Below are 16,153 nucleotides of genomic sequence, written 5' to 3' on the forward strand. Positions count from 1 at the left end.
GACCCATTTCTGAAGATGGGACAGCATGTACAAAGGCTTGCAGATGTGATAGGACAAGACACCATCAGAAAGGCAGTGTAAGTAGAAGGTCCAAGAAGAGTGTAAGTAGACGTCAGTTAGGGTTGGAAGTAGGAGAGATGACATGATGGAGACAGTCCAAGAGAGGGTAGTGAGATGTCGCAGCGATGAGGTGGTCAAGAATGGAGAGAGCTGGTAGCTAGGAGCCAGAGAGAGCTCAGGAAAGGGTCCTCAACATGAGAATCAACTTAAACCACAAGTCTGTATAACTGCTCCCTGGAAAAGGGGAGACAGAGAACCAAGGAAGAGTAATAAACCATCCTGGAAATGTGCAGGAGGAGAAACCTGGAGCTGGGAACAACTCGGTCAGTAAAGTGCTTGCCACGCAAGCATGAGGACCTGAATTTAATTTCTAATGCCCACATCAAAATCCAAGTGCAGTGGTGTGTGCTTACCATCCCGTCTTGGGAGAGGTGGAGATAGAAGGATGGGTAAAGCAGGGAGGCAGGAGCCTGTGAACAAACAGGTCTTGGAACTCACTCCTCCTGCATAAAACTGGCCTCTAGGACATGGGCCTGGCAAGCCTCTTTGTCATCCCTGTCCCTGCAACTTTGCCTCTGTTCCTTTTATTCTCTAATGGAGATTAGGGACTCAGCTCCCAATGAGGTGAATTTGACATAGCTGGCTGTGGCCTGACTTTGTATTGTCACGTGCATATTGACTTAATGTATGTACACGAGCACCCGCATGTATGCACACAATCTGGCAGTTATAACTTCTTCCCTAGACAGATTTCTCTGTACTTCCTATTTTGAACAACCACCAACTGGCCAAATTTCGTGCATTGTTTTAAGTATGTTATCTATGATAGTTACTGAAGTGCCACAATTTTATCATTGGGCATTTTAGAATAGAGAAAAAAAAAAAAGGCACAGAGAGGCTAAGCATGTTCCCTAGGGTCCCACAGCTAGGTAACAGCAGAGGCAGGTCCAAACCTAATCATTCTGACCTCAAAGTCTGGTTCCCCCCTTGAAGGCACATGGCACTCTAAAGTTTGCAAGCCCCAGAAGAGTCCCAACTCCAAAGTGCTGGCCCAGCATGGGACAAACAACTGAAGTAGGACAGCCACAAAAAAGAGGCGTGAGAGTGACCCTTCAGGAAGCTCAGGCAAGCTTCAAAGACCAAGCTTGAGTACAAAGCGCTGCACGCACGGACAACAACAGCCTGGTATGTCAGCAAAGAGGAAGCCGACTTTGAGCTGTGCTGCTCCTTCCTCTCACAGTCCACACGGTGACAAGTTCTGCAAATATCGGCCAGAGCCTTGGAACTAGTAAAGAATCCTCCTGTGTGCACAGCTTGAGAAGGACACAGATGCACGCACGCATGCACGCACACACACACACTGGGTTTTCTATAGGAACGTTGTCTTTAAATAGAAAAGATAATCTGAAATACACACTGTACTTGCAGGGCACACACACACGCGCGCACACACACACACACACACACACACACACACACACACACACACACACAGGGGCCAGAGTCACTGAGCTAACACTTCAGCAGTGCCATGCCGGTGGTGAGAGGAGGAACCTAGTGCCCTGGCAGCTCCTGACTTTCAGTTCCTATTTAAAATGTCTGAATTGGGAGCATCGACAAGCTCCCAAATTAGCTTTTTAAATAGAAGCCGAGAGTTAAAGGAAAAGCGGCCGTGTCATGGGGGAAAAGCAAATGAAAAATCCCGGCCAGGCTGGGCCAGAGGCAGAGGGGGGAAGGAGCTCTCCAAGGCTGGAGAGATTTCAGGAAGGGATGGAGGAGGGTGGGTACCCAGTGTCTCCTGGACGATGTTTCTCTTGAATCCAGGTACCTCCTTTCTCCTTTCCCTTGTTCCATTTTCCTTATGTCTGTCAACAAAACCCACACTGGCCTGAACTAGAAATTCAAGTCTCCCTTACTTTTCTTCAGTTAGGAGACAAGAGAGCAGTTCACAGACTTTTCACTTAGACTCCCAGGAATGAGCATCTGAGATACAGGATCGGAGTGGGTGGAGCACGGTGTCCTGGCATCAAGTAGGGCTCACAAAGCCCCAGAGGCCACAAGTCCTCTCATTAACAGACCACTCCAAGAGTCTACTGATGTTCCCAGGCAACTATTAGTTCCCTGCTAGTCTGGGAGACTTGATCCCTGAACTACCTTCACACTGCAGAACAACAACAAAAATGTATAGGAAATCCTAACCTAGGCAGAGATAAAATTTTGAATTTCTACTGCCCCAAGTTGAATAGGAGATGGAAAGTGTCCCTATTGGGACCAGACCACTCAGAGAAAGGGTATCTTCTCCCAGGGGTCACAGCAACGGAGGTTACAACTATTTAAACAATTAATTAAAAACAAAACAAAGCAAAATCCAACATCAAAAACTTCCCTAAAGAGAGGTGAGAGGGAGAATCCCTGCCAGGGCCTTCCCTGATTTCTTCCTGAGTTGGCCAGGGAGTGGCAGTGTTGTTAATCATTATTACCGTATGCAAATTAGTATGCAAATCCCACAGGGTTCTAGGACTGCTGGAATGCTAATGGGGTCCACGCCCACCTCTTGAAGGGCCAATTGTGCACCTTTCAGACTGACTTACTTAAGGAAGCTTTGGTTAGACTAAGTGAGCCTATAAAAGCTCCAAGCCATCAGAGGCCCAGAGTAGCTGAGACTTCAAAAACTACTCACCTTGTACTTCTGGAGAGGGCTCAGTTTGCCACAAGCCAGAAACCCTATTCTGGACTCAGAAAGTCTTTATCCAGCCACAGTTAAAGACATGCCCTGCCAAGTACATCCTTACCCTCACCGCACATTTCGAATTTCTATCCATTTGTGTCTCAGCATACACCTCTCCACACTTCAGAACTGCGATCTCTAAAGCCAAAGCGTTCCGGTCCCTGCAGAGGAACGAAGCTGCATGCTTTGCGATCTCCAGGCCCGGGATTCCCAACACCCAGGCGGAGACACAGGGAAAGCCGGCAGCGACCATTTGGCTCACCAGCTGGGGCTGCGCTCTACACGTGCCATCTCGGTGACCATGAGATTCCTGACTGGACACTACGGCCCTTGGACACCCGTCAATCTCTCATTCCCCATCCTGGGTCGAAGTACTAAGCAATAGGGATCTTTGGGATTCTGGAAATGTCCGAAGGCCTGGGCCCGCACTGGAAAGATAGGGAAGCGAAAGTTCACATCCCCAAATCCTCAGTCTTAATTCTGGACACCCGTGGTGGAGGATTGGAGCAAATACTAACTATCTGGGCATGACCTCTCACTCCTGTACGACAGTGACTCTTACATGAAGGTAAAGGCAGTTTGACCCCTCTGAGACCTATCCAGCTTCGGCACATGCAGGTGACAGACACTACAGCCTGGAAGCTTGCATGCCTCGCTAGGTGATCAAGGAGAAGAGTTGCTCTGCCGCGTGGACAGTGAATGGGAAACCGACACCCTGTTAAGTGTACACACCCCACACGCACACACGCCGGCGCTCCCTGCCACCTCTTCCCAAGTCCCTAGCCACACACGCCCCCAAAGTCAGGATCACGCTGCACGCCCGGCTCCTCCCCCACTCCCATGCCGAGCTCACCTTGCCACTCTCGCCCCATGTCCACCCTCCCCGGCACACGCGCTCACACCCGCGTGGGCACACTCCACCACCACCTCCAGGCACACCCTAGGATTCCTACACTCTCCTGGGGAGACGCACCAGGCTCTGCCTAGTCTCCCCGCCCCCTCCCGCTACACCCCCCCACTCACGCGCGCGCCCCTCTACACACACACACACACACACACACACACACACACACACACCCTCGCGCAGAGTCACTCCCCCTCGCACGCCCTCGCCCTGGGCACCCTCCCGCGGCGAGGCTCCCGGGTCCTCCTCCTCTGCTCCCTCCGCTGCCTGGCGGCTCTGCGCTCTCGGGCCGGGCCTGGGGCCGCTCGGCCCGCGGGGGATCGGCGGGGAGCGGAGGGCGCAGCCTCGCTACCTCCCCCGGACTCTCCTCTCCGCCCCGCCCGCGCCGCGCCCCCACCGCCTCCTCGGGAGAGGGACCTCGGGAGAGGCAGCCCCGTGGCCGGCCCGGCTCCGCTCCGCGCGGCAGCGGCAGCGGCAGCGGCGGGGGCAGGGAACGAGCGAACCGGAGCTCACGAGCCCGAGAGCGGAGCGGCAGCGGCGGGGAGGGGACGCGCTGCCGAGCCGGGGCTGGAGCGGTGGTGGCGGCGGCGACAGCGGGGGAGGGACGGCCCCCCGGACGGACCGACGCACGAACCGACCGAGTGAGGGAGGGACGAGCGAGACTTCGCCGGCGAGGAGGAGCCGCCCGAGCGGCGGCTGCTGGGCGCTTCCCCGCGCTGCTGGGCGCTCTGCGCCTCGGCGGCCCCCGGCCGCAGCTTCCTCGCGCGCGCGGGGCGCGGGGCCTGGGGCTGGCTTCGGCGAAGGTAAGAGGGAAGCGACCGAGCCTTCCGGAGCCAGCGAGTGCGAGGAGCGCTGCTCCCACGCCTGTTGCTCCGGCTACCCACGCGGCACCCTCCCACTCCCGCGGTCGGGTGGGTGGGCGCTGGGGCGCCGGAAGGATTGGGGGTGGGGCCGGGGCCGTGGGGGATCAGGCCTGGGGGCGTCGGCTCCCTCCGCGGTGGAGCCACCTCTGGGCACCTAGGCGCTGAGAGGTTTGGGGGTGGGGGTGTGAACCTCTGCCCTCGTGCCATTCATCGGCCTGCCTTCCCTTGCTGGGTGCCAGAAGCAGCGCCCCGGGATCTGGCTGCAGGTGGCGACGGTTTGCTCCGTCCCTGCTCTTTGTGAGCCGAGGAGAGAAATGGCTGAGAGTGGGAGCTGGGAGCCTTTTGGGGCGCTTCGCAAAGTTCTCCAGCCCAGCGAGCCTGTGGCGCGTCTGCCAGAGGTTGGGGGCCGGTCCAGCTGGTCCTGCTTGTCACATCTTCCACCCCATGCAACCTAAGAAAGGTCTCTTAAGTGTTCTGAGCAACCCCGCGGAAGGGGTTTCAAAGACTCTCTTGCTTTACACGGTGTTTACACTGGGGGTGGGCAGAGAAGTTACCTAGCATCAACTAAATTCCTTCACTTGCTTAGTGCTGGCATTTGATTCAGCCCACGATGTTCTCCTTTCTTTCCGGGCAGCCTTGACAAGTCAGCAACAGGCTGAGGTTCCAGACCTGATATCAAGGCAAAGAGGAGTCTCCATGCATTTGAGGGAGGATCAGAACTTTCACCGGGCGATAGGCACAGTGCAATCGGTAATCAGGTTTTACAGGGTGGTCATACATGAATGTAGGTGATGCTTGAATCGATGCATTATTTAGTGTTACTTCAAGGGAACCTGAATGTTTATCTCAGGAAAGGGGGCATACATTCCTGAGCGTACATTTAATGCAAAGCATGTGTACATTTCCCCATGTGAACACACACACACACACACACACACACACACACACACACACACACACACTGGCCCACCAAGAGGAGTTGATGTGTTTATACTTTTTTGTGTGTTGCTTCTTGAACGCTACAAGATTCCAGAGGAAGAAGGATTAACAGCTGTTCCCTTTTGCTGTTGAGGCTGGAGAAAAAGAGTTCGGGAAACTGCGCTGGCCATCCTAGGAGTGGCACTGTAGAGAAGTCGATCAATCTGTGTGTCCCAGGCCTGTCCCCCAAGGATCTCCAGCTTGGTTCCCCTACCCATTTCATACCTGTTTAACAAAATTCCACTGACACAGGACAGATTCCCTGGGAGAGTGAAATGGTCCCCCAGAACAGCTCTAGTTTCTGGAGACTCTCTACTGTTTGAGGTCACTGAAGGGCAGATCTTGGTGGTGTGACATTTTTGCAGCTTTGTGTCTGTGCTCAGGTGAGATATCAAACCCCACGACCCACCGACGGGAGGTCTTCCCCCTTTTGATCTTCTGCCTCCAAAATAGAAGCTGCTTAACAGTGCAGCTGATTTTTTAAAGCAAGAGAAGTGGTTTCCTTTGCCAGGATTTTTCTCGATTGTCATTTTTGAGTTTACCTGGTTTTAATCTCTCTCCCTCCTTCATCCCTGCCTTACCCCACTGCTGAATCAAACTCTTTTGCCACAAACAAAAATAGCTTCAGAGTTTTCATTTGTAAGGCATTCACGTCCTAGTAAAACCATGGCATGGGAGGTGTGTGCGGTGCCATTGGCTGAAAATGGGGCCGCACTGTAGTGCCTGTTGCAGGGTTCATACACAGGCCAGCTCCAAGAGGCACTGTCACTGTTAGGGGCGAGTGTCACATCGACAGCCTGCAGAAGTCCTGCTTGAGCCAATTCATTCCTGCAGGGTTGTATGTGGATGTGGTTTGTGTGGACTTGGGCATGATGCCTGGTGGGGTGATGGTCCTCTTCCAAACTCAGGAGAGTACAATATATGACCAAGTATATGCACATGCATATGCACACAGAAAGTGGCAACAGGGTCATTGCTATTTTCTTGGCACTTTCCACCTGAAGGATGGGTTCTGAGTCTCTGGAGACAGTCTGGTACTTGCATGACCTTCTTGAGAAAGATTGTTCTGGATTATTGTGCAGGGTAAAAGTTCACTCTTGGGACAAGAGACTTTAGGCTAGATAGGGAGGGAATTAGTGTTGCCTTTCTCTGAGCTTTCAATTATCCATCAGAAAAAAGTTTGTGCATTACTCATGGCCTTGGAAAAGAAGAGTTGACTCAGTAAAGAGGGTGAGGGGATGGAATCAGCTTGCAGAGGCAGACAGCTAGTATTAAGACTCCAGAATCCCAGGAGAGTATTGGGAGACTTGTCCTTTCGGAGCCATGTATCTGGATAACAAGGTTCTCCAATGTACTTCCTGATTCAGCAATCTCTTAATCTTCGCCATTTGAACCCCTGCCCCTGCCCATCTCTTTGATAAAGGAGGGTGTTAGGGGCCACCAAAGGGCTGAGGCTTAGCCCTCTTTGCTTCCTAGGAGGGTGTGGAGGGTTGTGTCTGTGAGTAGACTAGGCATTGGATTGCCTTGGGTTCCAAGTGATGCAGGTTGTGTGTCCTGTTCTGGGCACCAGCCTCATCAGGAATTCCCAGAACTCTCTCTGCTGAGATGAGGCTCAGGCTAATTGCATCCCCACAGCAACCAACCCAGATGCTCTACTTCCCGCTCTGCATGGGCAGCCATCGTAAGGCAGTCTCAGAGAGAGAGGAGATATAGCGTCTGTGTCCTGGATCCAGGAGAATCATTTGAATCAAAAGGCCCTCCATCCTCTTCTTTTTCAGCTTTCATTTCACAGATGAGGATTCTGCGATCCAGAAAGTTAACAGTGGCTTGCTTTCACAAGTTAGGGGTAATACTGAAACAGACTGAAAGGTCCCCAGGGCCTGTTCTTTCCACTGCCTGCTTCTTTTAAGGGAGCACCAGGACAGGGCTGTGCCTCATTCAGGGAAGCCATTTGACAGTGAGCCAGACAATGGTCTGGTTTGGAAACTGTCCATCCCTATATACATTGACTTAACGACTTGGAAGGAAACTTCTGAGGTTTAGACATTTTTTTTTCCTGTCACCAATAGGCAAAAAAATCATAGGATTTTTGTGGAAATAAATTAAATGTTATATGATATGTAAAAGTGCCTTGGATATTGCCCAGAGCTTTGTCGATGCTCAGGAAACATGGTTTGAGTCAGAATCGGAGTTATCTATAACTTGTGTTCAGCTCATGTTCTTTTCTCAGGCCCTTGACCCTTGAAAACCTAGCTAAGTATATGCAGAAGACAGGGACATATCCTGGCCCAGAGAAAACATAGTTCTTTGTAAGTGCGAATGTCTTAAACTACACGATGCTGAATGTGTTTCTGAATGGATTACCTGCTGTCATGGACGAATGACCTCCACTCTCCTCTGTTCTCTCAGTTCCTGTCATCAAGAGCTCATCAGGCCCATGCCTGTTTTTCTGACTTTAAGCAGTGACACCTTTAGGAAACATCATTGTCATTCGCATTTTCTTCTGCAGTATCTAAACAACCCTTAAGGAATAGAGGAACTTATGAAAATCCCCCTTTACTTGTAGGTGGGGGAACTGAGGCAGAGATCAACTTCTCAAGGACACATAACTGTACCTACAGCTACTCAGTTCTAAGGATTTTGATTCAACTCTGTCTTCAGAGTCTATTGTTTAGAGAAAGACCCCCCCCCTTGACAATCCCAGGGGTCAGTGGCAAGGCATAGAGTTAAACTGATAGAATGCAAGCAACACATGTAAAATCATGGTCTTGGCTCCAGAACCTGCTCTAACACTGCTTGCACTATCACTACTTGCCAGGCTTGATGGAAAGCTAAGGTCACATGGCCTTTGCCCTAAAAGATCTTTGTGGGGCCCAGGGAGTGTGCTGCCTAGAGTGACTCCCAATGAGTTCTGACTAATCAATCATTTAGAAAGACACAGTGGTTTCTACTCCCAGAGCAAGGACTGTTTCGGTGGCTTGATAAAAACAGTTCATGGATGCATTAGGTACTGAACCTGGTATGGTCAGTGCTCAGTAATCCATTCAAGGTCAAATCCCTGACCTGTGCTTCAGGGTTATGAGATTGCTAGGTATCTGTCGGCCTTAGATGATGGACCCAATAGATTCTTCTGCCTGGGATTGCTTTGAGGATTGAATGAGATAGCCACAGAGACATTGAAATACCTTGCATAGAGTACGTGTCCATTCATTACTGTTAATATCATCACTGTCAATGAAGGGGATGTAAAGCACCTGTAATCTAAGCTTGGCATGGTGGGTGCTAGAGCAGAGAGGCAGAGTGCAGAGAGCCTAAAGGAAGGAGAGCCTTGGGAGAAGAGAAAGGGTCACTAAGGAGAAGAATGGGTAAGATTTTGGTAAGCAGGGCAAGAGGAGGGATGGGGGATATACTCCAGAGACTGATAGCCAGGGTTTGTTTGTGAGCCAGCCTCTGCTCTTGTTGTTGGATGCTAGGAGTGTAGACTGCCTGGCTGATATGTTAAGATGAGTCCCTTGATGAATGCCAGGCCAAGGAGGTAGGGTTTTATTTCATAGGCTACAGAGTAAAGCACAATTAGAACCTTGCTCTAAGGAGATTACTCTGAGTAGACTGAATTTGGAAATAATGGAAAGAATCTAGAAGTAGGGGGAGAAGAGTGAGACAAGAATACCAGTGGGGATGGGAGGGGCCAAGGGAGCCAGTCTTTCATGGTGTTTTATTATTTGGGAATCCTTGGAATAGTGTATAAAAAGCATGGTCAGAGTAAGTGACCCAGGATGAGGGATGCTATGGGCAGAAAGTGAAGAGCAGCATTCTGAATGGAGATAGTGTGAGTCTCTCTGTTTCAGAGGCATCCAGGGAGAAAAGTCCAGTAGTAGCAGCTCAGGAGGGAAAGAAAAATATCTGGGAGTCAGGAAGCAGGTGAAGGGGCATTCCTGGAGAGATGAAGGCCAACGTTCATCCCGGGTCTCTGTAGTAAGTCACCCAGCAGCAAAACCAGACCAACAAACAGCTCATCAAACTCCCAAAGTCACCTCTGCCTCATTTATTTCAATACAGAAATAAACCAAGTGAGTCCTAGAGAATCCAAATAACTGAGTTAAGATTTGGCTCTGCACTGTGTGATCAGTTTAGGATTAGTGGAGTTGAGTGTGCCAACCCCAAACAATTCCCCGTCACTGTTACGTGTGTTTCTGTGCCACCACATGTCTTCCCACAGATGGTATACATTTGGGGATTGCAGAGTCATTTCACTATCATCTTTAAAAAGCCAGATCTGGGAAGGTAAATCTGCTTCTCAAAGCCAAATATAGTTCTCTGTGCCATTGTTCCCTCCATCTAGGCAGGTGATGGGGAAATGTGGTGCAGAAAGCTGTGAGTGAAGGGACAAGGGTGACCAGCCCTGAAGAAGTTCCGAAGGGTGCAGCAGAGGACAGGTGAGAGAGCCTGGCATGGGATGGTGTATTGTTATATAATGGGGAACTCTGGGTTCTAGGCAGATGGAGACAGGAGGCGAAGGAGTTACGGAAGGCAGTGAGCATGGCTCAGCTTGCTCTGGGGTGGGAGAGGGACAGTATGTGGAAGTCAGGTGGACCAAGAACCCAAGCATTTCTTCATTGGATGGGAGAGAGACCCTGTACAACCTCAAGCTTCCCCTTGTCTGTTCATCATGTGTCTGAAAGCTGCAATTGAACATTAGGTTCCTAGGGCAAGGTTCCAGGCCAAGCATCCTCAAGTGTAAGTTGCAATTTGCCAGAGAAAGCTTTCTCTATGGGAGCTAGGGGTAGAACTTCACGAGACTCTGGGCTTGCTGGGATCTCCCACCTTGATAGAATTTTCTAAACCCAGTCCCAGTCTCCTTCTCACCAGGGAGAAATATAAAAGATGTGTTTACTTGATCTCCTTCATTGGCACCCCAATTCCTGATTACCGTGGTGGATGAAGATTGAAATAAAAATTAGCATGTTTATCCCACTTTTAAATTCATTTAATGAGAACTCATTTACCCTCTCCCAATTTAAATTCGCAATAACACCCATAACCTTTCAGAGCTAATTATTACCCATCTTCCCAGATCTTCTTGTTAGAGGCTTTCCTTCTCAAGTACTTCTGGACTCCCCCCCCCCCCCCCGACCTTGACACTTTGTCAGCCAGTCAGCAACATCTGATGAACTGGCCCTTTGCACAGCCCCTTGAGAGGTACTGTCCTTGCATCACTATTATAGTTGCCTCTTTGGGTGCTTTCAGTTTAATTTGCCTTGGAGACTTGCTGTTTCACACAATGACCCTCCCCCTTGTCCCTATCCTCCAAAATTCAAAGTAGACTCAGCCGTGTCTCTGATCTCTCCTGTCCCCCAGGGGTCACTGAACTAACTCCAAACTGGTGTGCACAGTGTCTGAGCAGCTACCAGCCCAAAAGCTGGAGTCACCATGGCGGCGGGAGTGGCAGCCTGGCTGCCTTTTGCCCGGGCTGCAGCCATTGGATGGATGCCAGTGGCCAACTGCCCCATGCCCCTAGCTCCAGCTGACAAGAACAAGCGGCAAGATGAGCTTATTGTCCTCAACGTGAGTGGACGACGGTTCCAGACCTGGAGGACCACTCTGGAACGCTACCCCGATACTCTGCTGGGTAGCACAGAGAAGGAGTTCTTCTTCAATGAGGACACCAAGGAGTACTTCTTTGACCGCGACCCAGAAGTTTTCCGCTGCGTGCTCAACTTCTACCGCACTGGGAAGCTACACTACCCACGCTATGAGTGCATCTCTGCCTACGATGATGAGCTGGCCTTCTATGGCATCCTCCCAGAGATCATTGGAGACTGCTGCTACGAGGAGTACAAAGACCGCAAGCGGGAGAACGCGGAGCGGCTCATGGATGATAATGACTCTGAGAACAACCAGGAGTCCATGCCCTCACTTAGCTTCCGCCAAACCATGTGGCGGGCCTTCGAGAACCCACACACCAGCACCCTGGCTCTGGTCTTCTACTACGTGACTGGTTTCTTCATTGCCGTCTCGGTCATCACCAATGTGGTGGAGACGGTGCCATGTGGCACAGTGCCCGGGAGCAAGGAGCTGCCATGTGGAGAGCGCTACTCAGTGGCTTTCTTCTGCCTGGACACTGCCTGCGTCATGATATTCACGGTGGAGTACCTCCTCCGTCTCTTCGCAGCACCCAGCCGATACCGCTTCATTCGCAGTGTGATGAGCATCATCGATGTGGTGGCCATCATGCCCTATTACATCGGCCTCGTCATGACCAACAATGAGGATGTGTCCGGGGCCTTTGTCACGCTCCGGGTCTTCCGTGTCTTCAGGATCTTCAAGTTCTCCCGACACTCCCAGGGTCTACGGATCCTGGGGTACACCCTGAAGAGCTGTGCCTCGGAACTGGGCTTTCTCCTCTTCTCCCTCACCATGGCCATAATCATCTTTGCCACTGTGATGTTTTATGCCGAGAAGGGCTCATCTGCCAGCAAGTTCACAAGCATCCCTGCATCTTTCTGGTACACCATCGTCACCATGACTACACTGGGGTAAGTCAGTGCCACTGGCCTAGATAGGGTAAAGTTGGGTTGGTTGGTCATGAAGCTTTAGGTGGCGTATCAGGATTGAGGAGAGGAGGTTTGGAGATAAAGCCCTTCTCTGAAGTCATGAGAGCCAGGAAAGTGGAATAGTCAGTAAAGAATTAGTGATTTGTTTGTGGGTGGTGACTTGCTCTGAATTGATTCTATTGGGGCTGGGTGAGGCATGTGTTTTGTAAAACATGGGAAATTAAGTCACTGTCTTTTCTCCAGACAAGCAGTGTGGTGTGTGTGATGGCACGGTGGAGTGCCTCTCAGGACTATGAAGGGGAGGAAGACAGAGCTGGTGGGTGGTGGGGCAGGAGGTTGGGAGAAGTTGGGTGAATGGTGTACAGTCTGTACATGCAGATTTCCTTCACTGGTCTTCCTGCATTTCCCCTTTGTAGTGTATTCGCAAGCTGCTTTCTCTTTTGCCTCACTTTTTTCTTTTCTGCTGCCACAGACACTCGAGGGTTCAGTATCTCTGATTAGAATTTCACTCACTGACCCTGATTTTGGGTTTCCTGCGAAGCAAGGCACCAGTTTCTTTTTTCTCACTAACGGAGGAATAAGCTTGTTTTATCAGCTGGAGTCAGAGATAGAGTGACCCAGTCTACCTGTGTGCCTGTGAAATAGTCTCAATGGGTCATGTGGTCAGACAAGCAGCAGTATCATCAGAGGGAGAGACCAGTGCTTAGTGAGATCTCATCTCAGGTGACCTTCTCTTCCAGGTCTTTGAGTTCTCCACTGCACTGAAGTTACACAAATACCTGTTTGTTGCTGGGATGTGACGTGTTCCATCAGAGGAAGGGGTCCCAGGGAAGAGATGAAATCTCACCCTAATGGGATTAGAACAAATAAAGGCAACTTTATGGAGACATAGATTTCAGAGGGGTTCTATCTCAGCCTTCAGAAGCCAAGAGATTAATGAAAAATCCCTTCACAATTCATATGCTGGGTCTAGATTTGCTTAGACAAGGAAGCATTATATTGCTGATGGAGAATTCATGAAGCTTTTTATTTGGTCTTTGACAATTCAGTTGGTGGCATCCTGGTGATTCAATTTTTTTTCCTGGATGAAACCTTATTGTGGTGGTATAGGTTATTCCATAGTGCTGCATGTGTTTATTGGGAACAACTGAGCAGGTGACTGGACCTTTTAAAGTGATTACATTTGTCATTCTGTCACAAGAGAGGAGCAGAGAGGAACAAGAGATGTCACCATCCATTTGTGAAGGCCATGTTTGATCCAGGCATTCTCTTTTCCTCTGTCTAAAGAAAGCTATACAGCCATTCTTCCCAACATCACACACACACACACACACACACACACACACACACACACACAAGCACACACACACAAGCACACATACACAAGCACACATACACACACACACACACACACACAAGCACAAATGTGTGCACCAAATAGCTAACTGCTCAACTGCTCACCAGAGGGAATGTTTAACTCTGGGACTGTATCTTTCTTGGATCAAATGGGCAATGTAAGCTTTTGACACCATGGGATATTTGAGATAAAGTGATCTGGGGATTTGGCTTCATATTTGTCTCTTCTACGCTGACCCTGGCCACCTTTCACCTTCCTAAAGAAATCCAGGTACCTCATCCCAACCCTCAAGCATGATCCTGATGTGATCCCGACTTCTCAGTGTCCTTAGTTGCCTCCTGGTGGGATTCATGACAGAACGGGAGGAATTTGTATTGGAATAAATACCAGGCAGATTTATGGGTGTCAGAGTTAAAATGGGATCATTTTGGAGATCAATAGGAATGTCACTGGCCACCTGCCCATTACTTTTTATTATTAGTATAATAGCATCTGGGTGTCTACTGTGTGTCAGCAGTGTGCTTAGCACTTTGCATATATTATCTTAAGTCCTCTCAGCAGCATTGCAAGGTAGGAAAAGTTCTGTGCTCTTTAAAAATACAGAGGGTGAGGCTCAGAGGGGTTCGGTAAATATCCCATAGTCACAAAGCTGATTTCCAGATGCCAGATACCTTCAATGTTCTTTCTCCTTTCACCAGGCCCCACTGTTTCCTTCCATCATGGCCCATAGTAAAAACCAAACCTTCAGGCTTATTACTTTTAGATAGCCTCTGGATGTGATATTCTCTTCTAGTCACATTACTAGTCAAGAAAGCATCAGTTTGGTGAATATCATGTGCCAGGCACTGTCCTGGGGACACAAAGGCTTTACAAATCATACATGTACTTCTAGATGGACCAGAAAACTGCATTAGAGATAAATGGCTGTTTTCAGAACTAACCATGGGATTTTACTACCATTTTTACTGTGGGGTAATGGTTGATTTCTTTTAGTGTTTAGCATCAGGGGGTGGGGCAGACAATGTTAGTCTCACATTTATTTTCTTGGAAGTAGTGCAGGGTGCAGACAGGCTGCAGGAGAAGGGATGTAAGAAGGAAAAGAATCTCCCTACACTGAGGACAGGCAAGGCTCCCCTGTGGGCCCTGGACCCCCTCACTCCACCCCCAATGATGAACAGGCTTGTTTCTCCATTCCCAGTACATTGAAATGTCTAGGCTTCTGAGACTAGAATCAAATGGGCTCGAAAAGAAACCTTTAGTCCTCTATTCCTTCTATGCAGACAAGTTATGAGACAGCAGTCTCTTTTTTCTTCCTTCCACTGTGACAGACTGTATCTTGGTGCTAGATCAAGCTACTTTGACTTTGACCTGAGCTGGCAGTTGGCACCATTACCAGGCTCGTTTGTTTAGCTATACATAGCAGGTGCATGGCAAAATGCTTTTTAATGGAGGGGTCAGTGTAAATGGGGCACCTTCTTCATTTGCTTGGCCAGATATTGTTCTCAGGCTTTTCTAGATGTATCTGCCCTTTTTTGAGGGCAAATTGAAGGTTTGAGCCAGCATCCCTGCAGCAGCTCTAGCCCTGGATATTCTGTCTCAGCTCTGCTGCTCCAGGAGAGAGGGGAGCAGACTTGACTGGGTAACTGATCTGTCCACTGAGATGCTCTACAGGACCACATGGATCTTCTTGCCCTTACTAGGGACTTTCCGGCTCAACCCTGGAAGGCTTTCCCTCTCTCCTGGATGCTTTCTCTCCAAACCACATTCACTGGCTAGTTTTAGTCCTGTCCAACATTGAAGGAAGTTCATCTTTTTTTTTTTTTTAAGTCTATGTTGAATTTGAGCCCCATGTGACCAGAAAGCATGAAGGACCATTGATTGCTTCAGTAGTTCAGTTGCTTCCAGTAGCTCTCAACACATACCTATCATGTCTGTGGCTTCTCCCTGCCCTACTCCTCCCTGAGCTCCCATCTCTCATCAATGATACTCTCTTCAGCTCCTTCTCAGAGCAGTGCCAGCCAACGTGCTGGGAGCCAATACAAGCAAAGGTGTTTGCTCTGCCAGGCTCTGGTTGCCATCTCTGCCTATTTTCCCTCTACCTCACTCATGTATTAGTAGATGTCCTCCAGGGAAGGATCTCCTGAAGCCAATTATCACCATTTATTTAATATTTCAAAATACTTTATGCACACAAGAACAAATGACAACCCAAATTATCACCCAGGCTTGAAGATGTCTGTCCTTGGCAGGCTCCTATGCCGGCAGGAAAGACCCCTAAGCTGTGCCCAGGCTTCCCTGTGCTCCCTTGACAGTTGAGCTCCCAAATGCAGCATTCAAGGATTAATTTCCGTGTTCATAATTGATGCTATAAATAAAACAAATCTCCAATTATCTCAGTTAACAGAGGAAAGGGATAACGTGGAACTCCCAATATTAAATAAGACCAACATAACTAGTTTGGGAATGTATTATATGAGGTGAGTTTTGTCAAAGCAAATTTCCCTTCTTAATTTTGCTTGGCTTTGCTGAGCATTATGGATGACATGGACTACCTGAGCAAGTCCGTGGAGCTGCTCAGATGAAGACATGGGGATAAGAGAAGTTGAGAGCCTTTGGGTGTGTGTCCACAATGGCCATCATGGGGGAGGAGGCTGTCTTCAGGACATCTGGAGTGGACTGTTCTTGGACATCTTACAGAGGGGAGTTGGG

The 16,153-nt window shown here is 49.6% G+C and overlaps 1 protein-coding gene across 3 annotated transcripts in view; it reads left to right on the plus strand.

Annotated features, from left to right (window-relative positions):
• Positions 1-4,346: 4,346 nt before the first annotated feature.
• Kcnd3 (potassium voltage-gated channel subfamily D member 3) overlaps positions 4,347-16,153 on the plus strand; it is a 211,516-nt gene continuing 199,709 nt past the window's right edge. For 2 of the 3 annotated variants that reach the window (XM_051198927.1, XM_051198929.1), the window contains exons 1-2: positions 4,347-4,495; positions 10,892-12,069. In XM_051198927.1, the coding sequence (XP_051054884.1) occupies positions 10,964-12,069 (1,106 nt within the window). In that variant the 5' untranslated portion in view covers positions 4,347-4,495; positions 10,892-10,963. Of the gene's footprint in view, positions 4,496-9,875; positions 9,970-10,891; positions 12,070-16,153 lie in introns of all 3 variants that reach the window. The other variant, XM_051198928.1, reaches the window with a different exon arrangement.

The sequence above is a fragment of the Phodopus roborovskii genome, unplaced genomic scaffold (assembly GCF_943737965.1).
Source record: "Phodopus roborovskii unplaced genomic scaffold, PHOROB, whole genome shotgun sequence".
Classification (NCBI taxonomy): domain Eukaryota; kingdom Metazoa; phylum Chordata; class Mammalia; order Rodentia; family Cricetidae; genus Phodopus; species Phodopus roborovskii.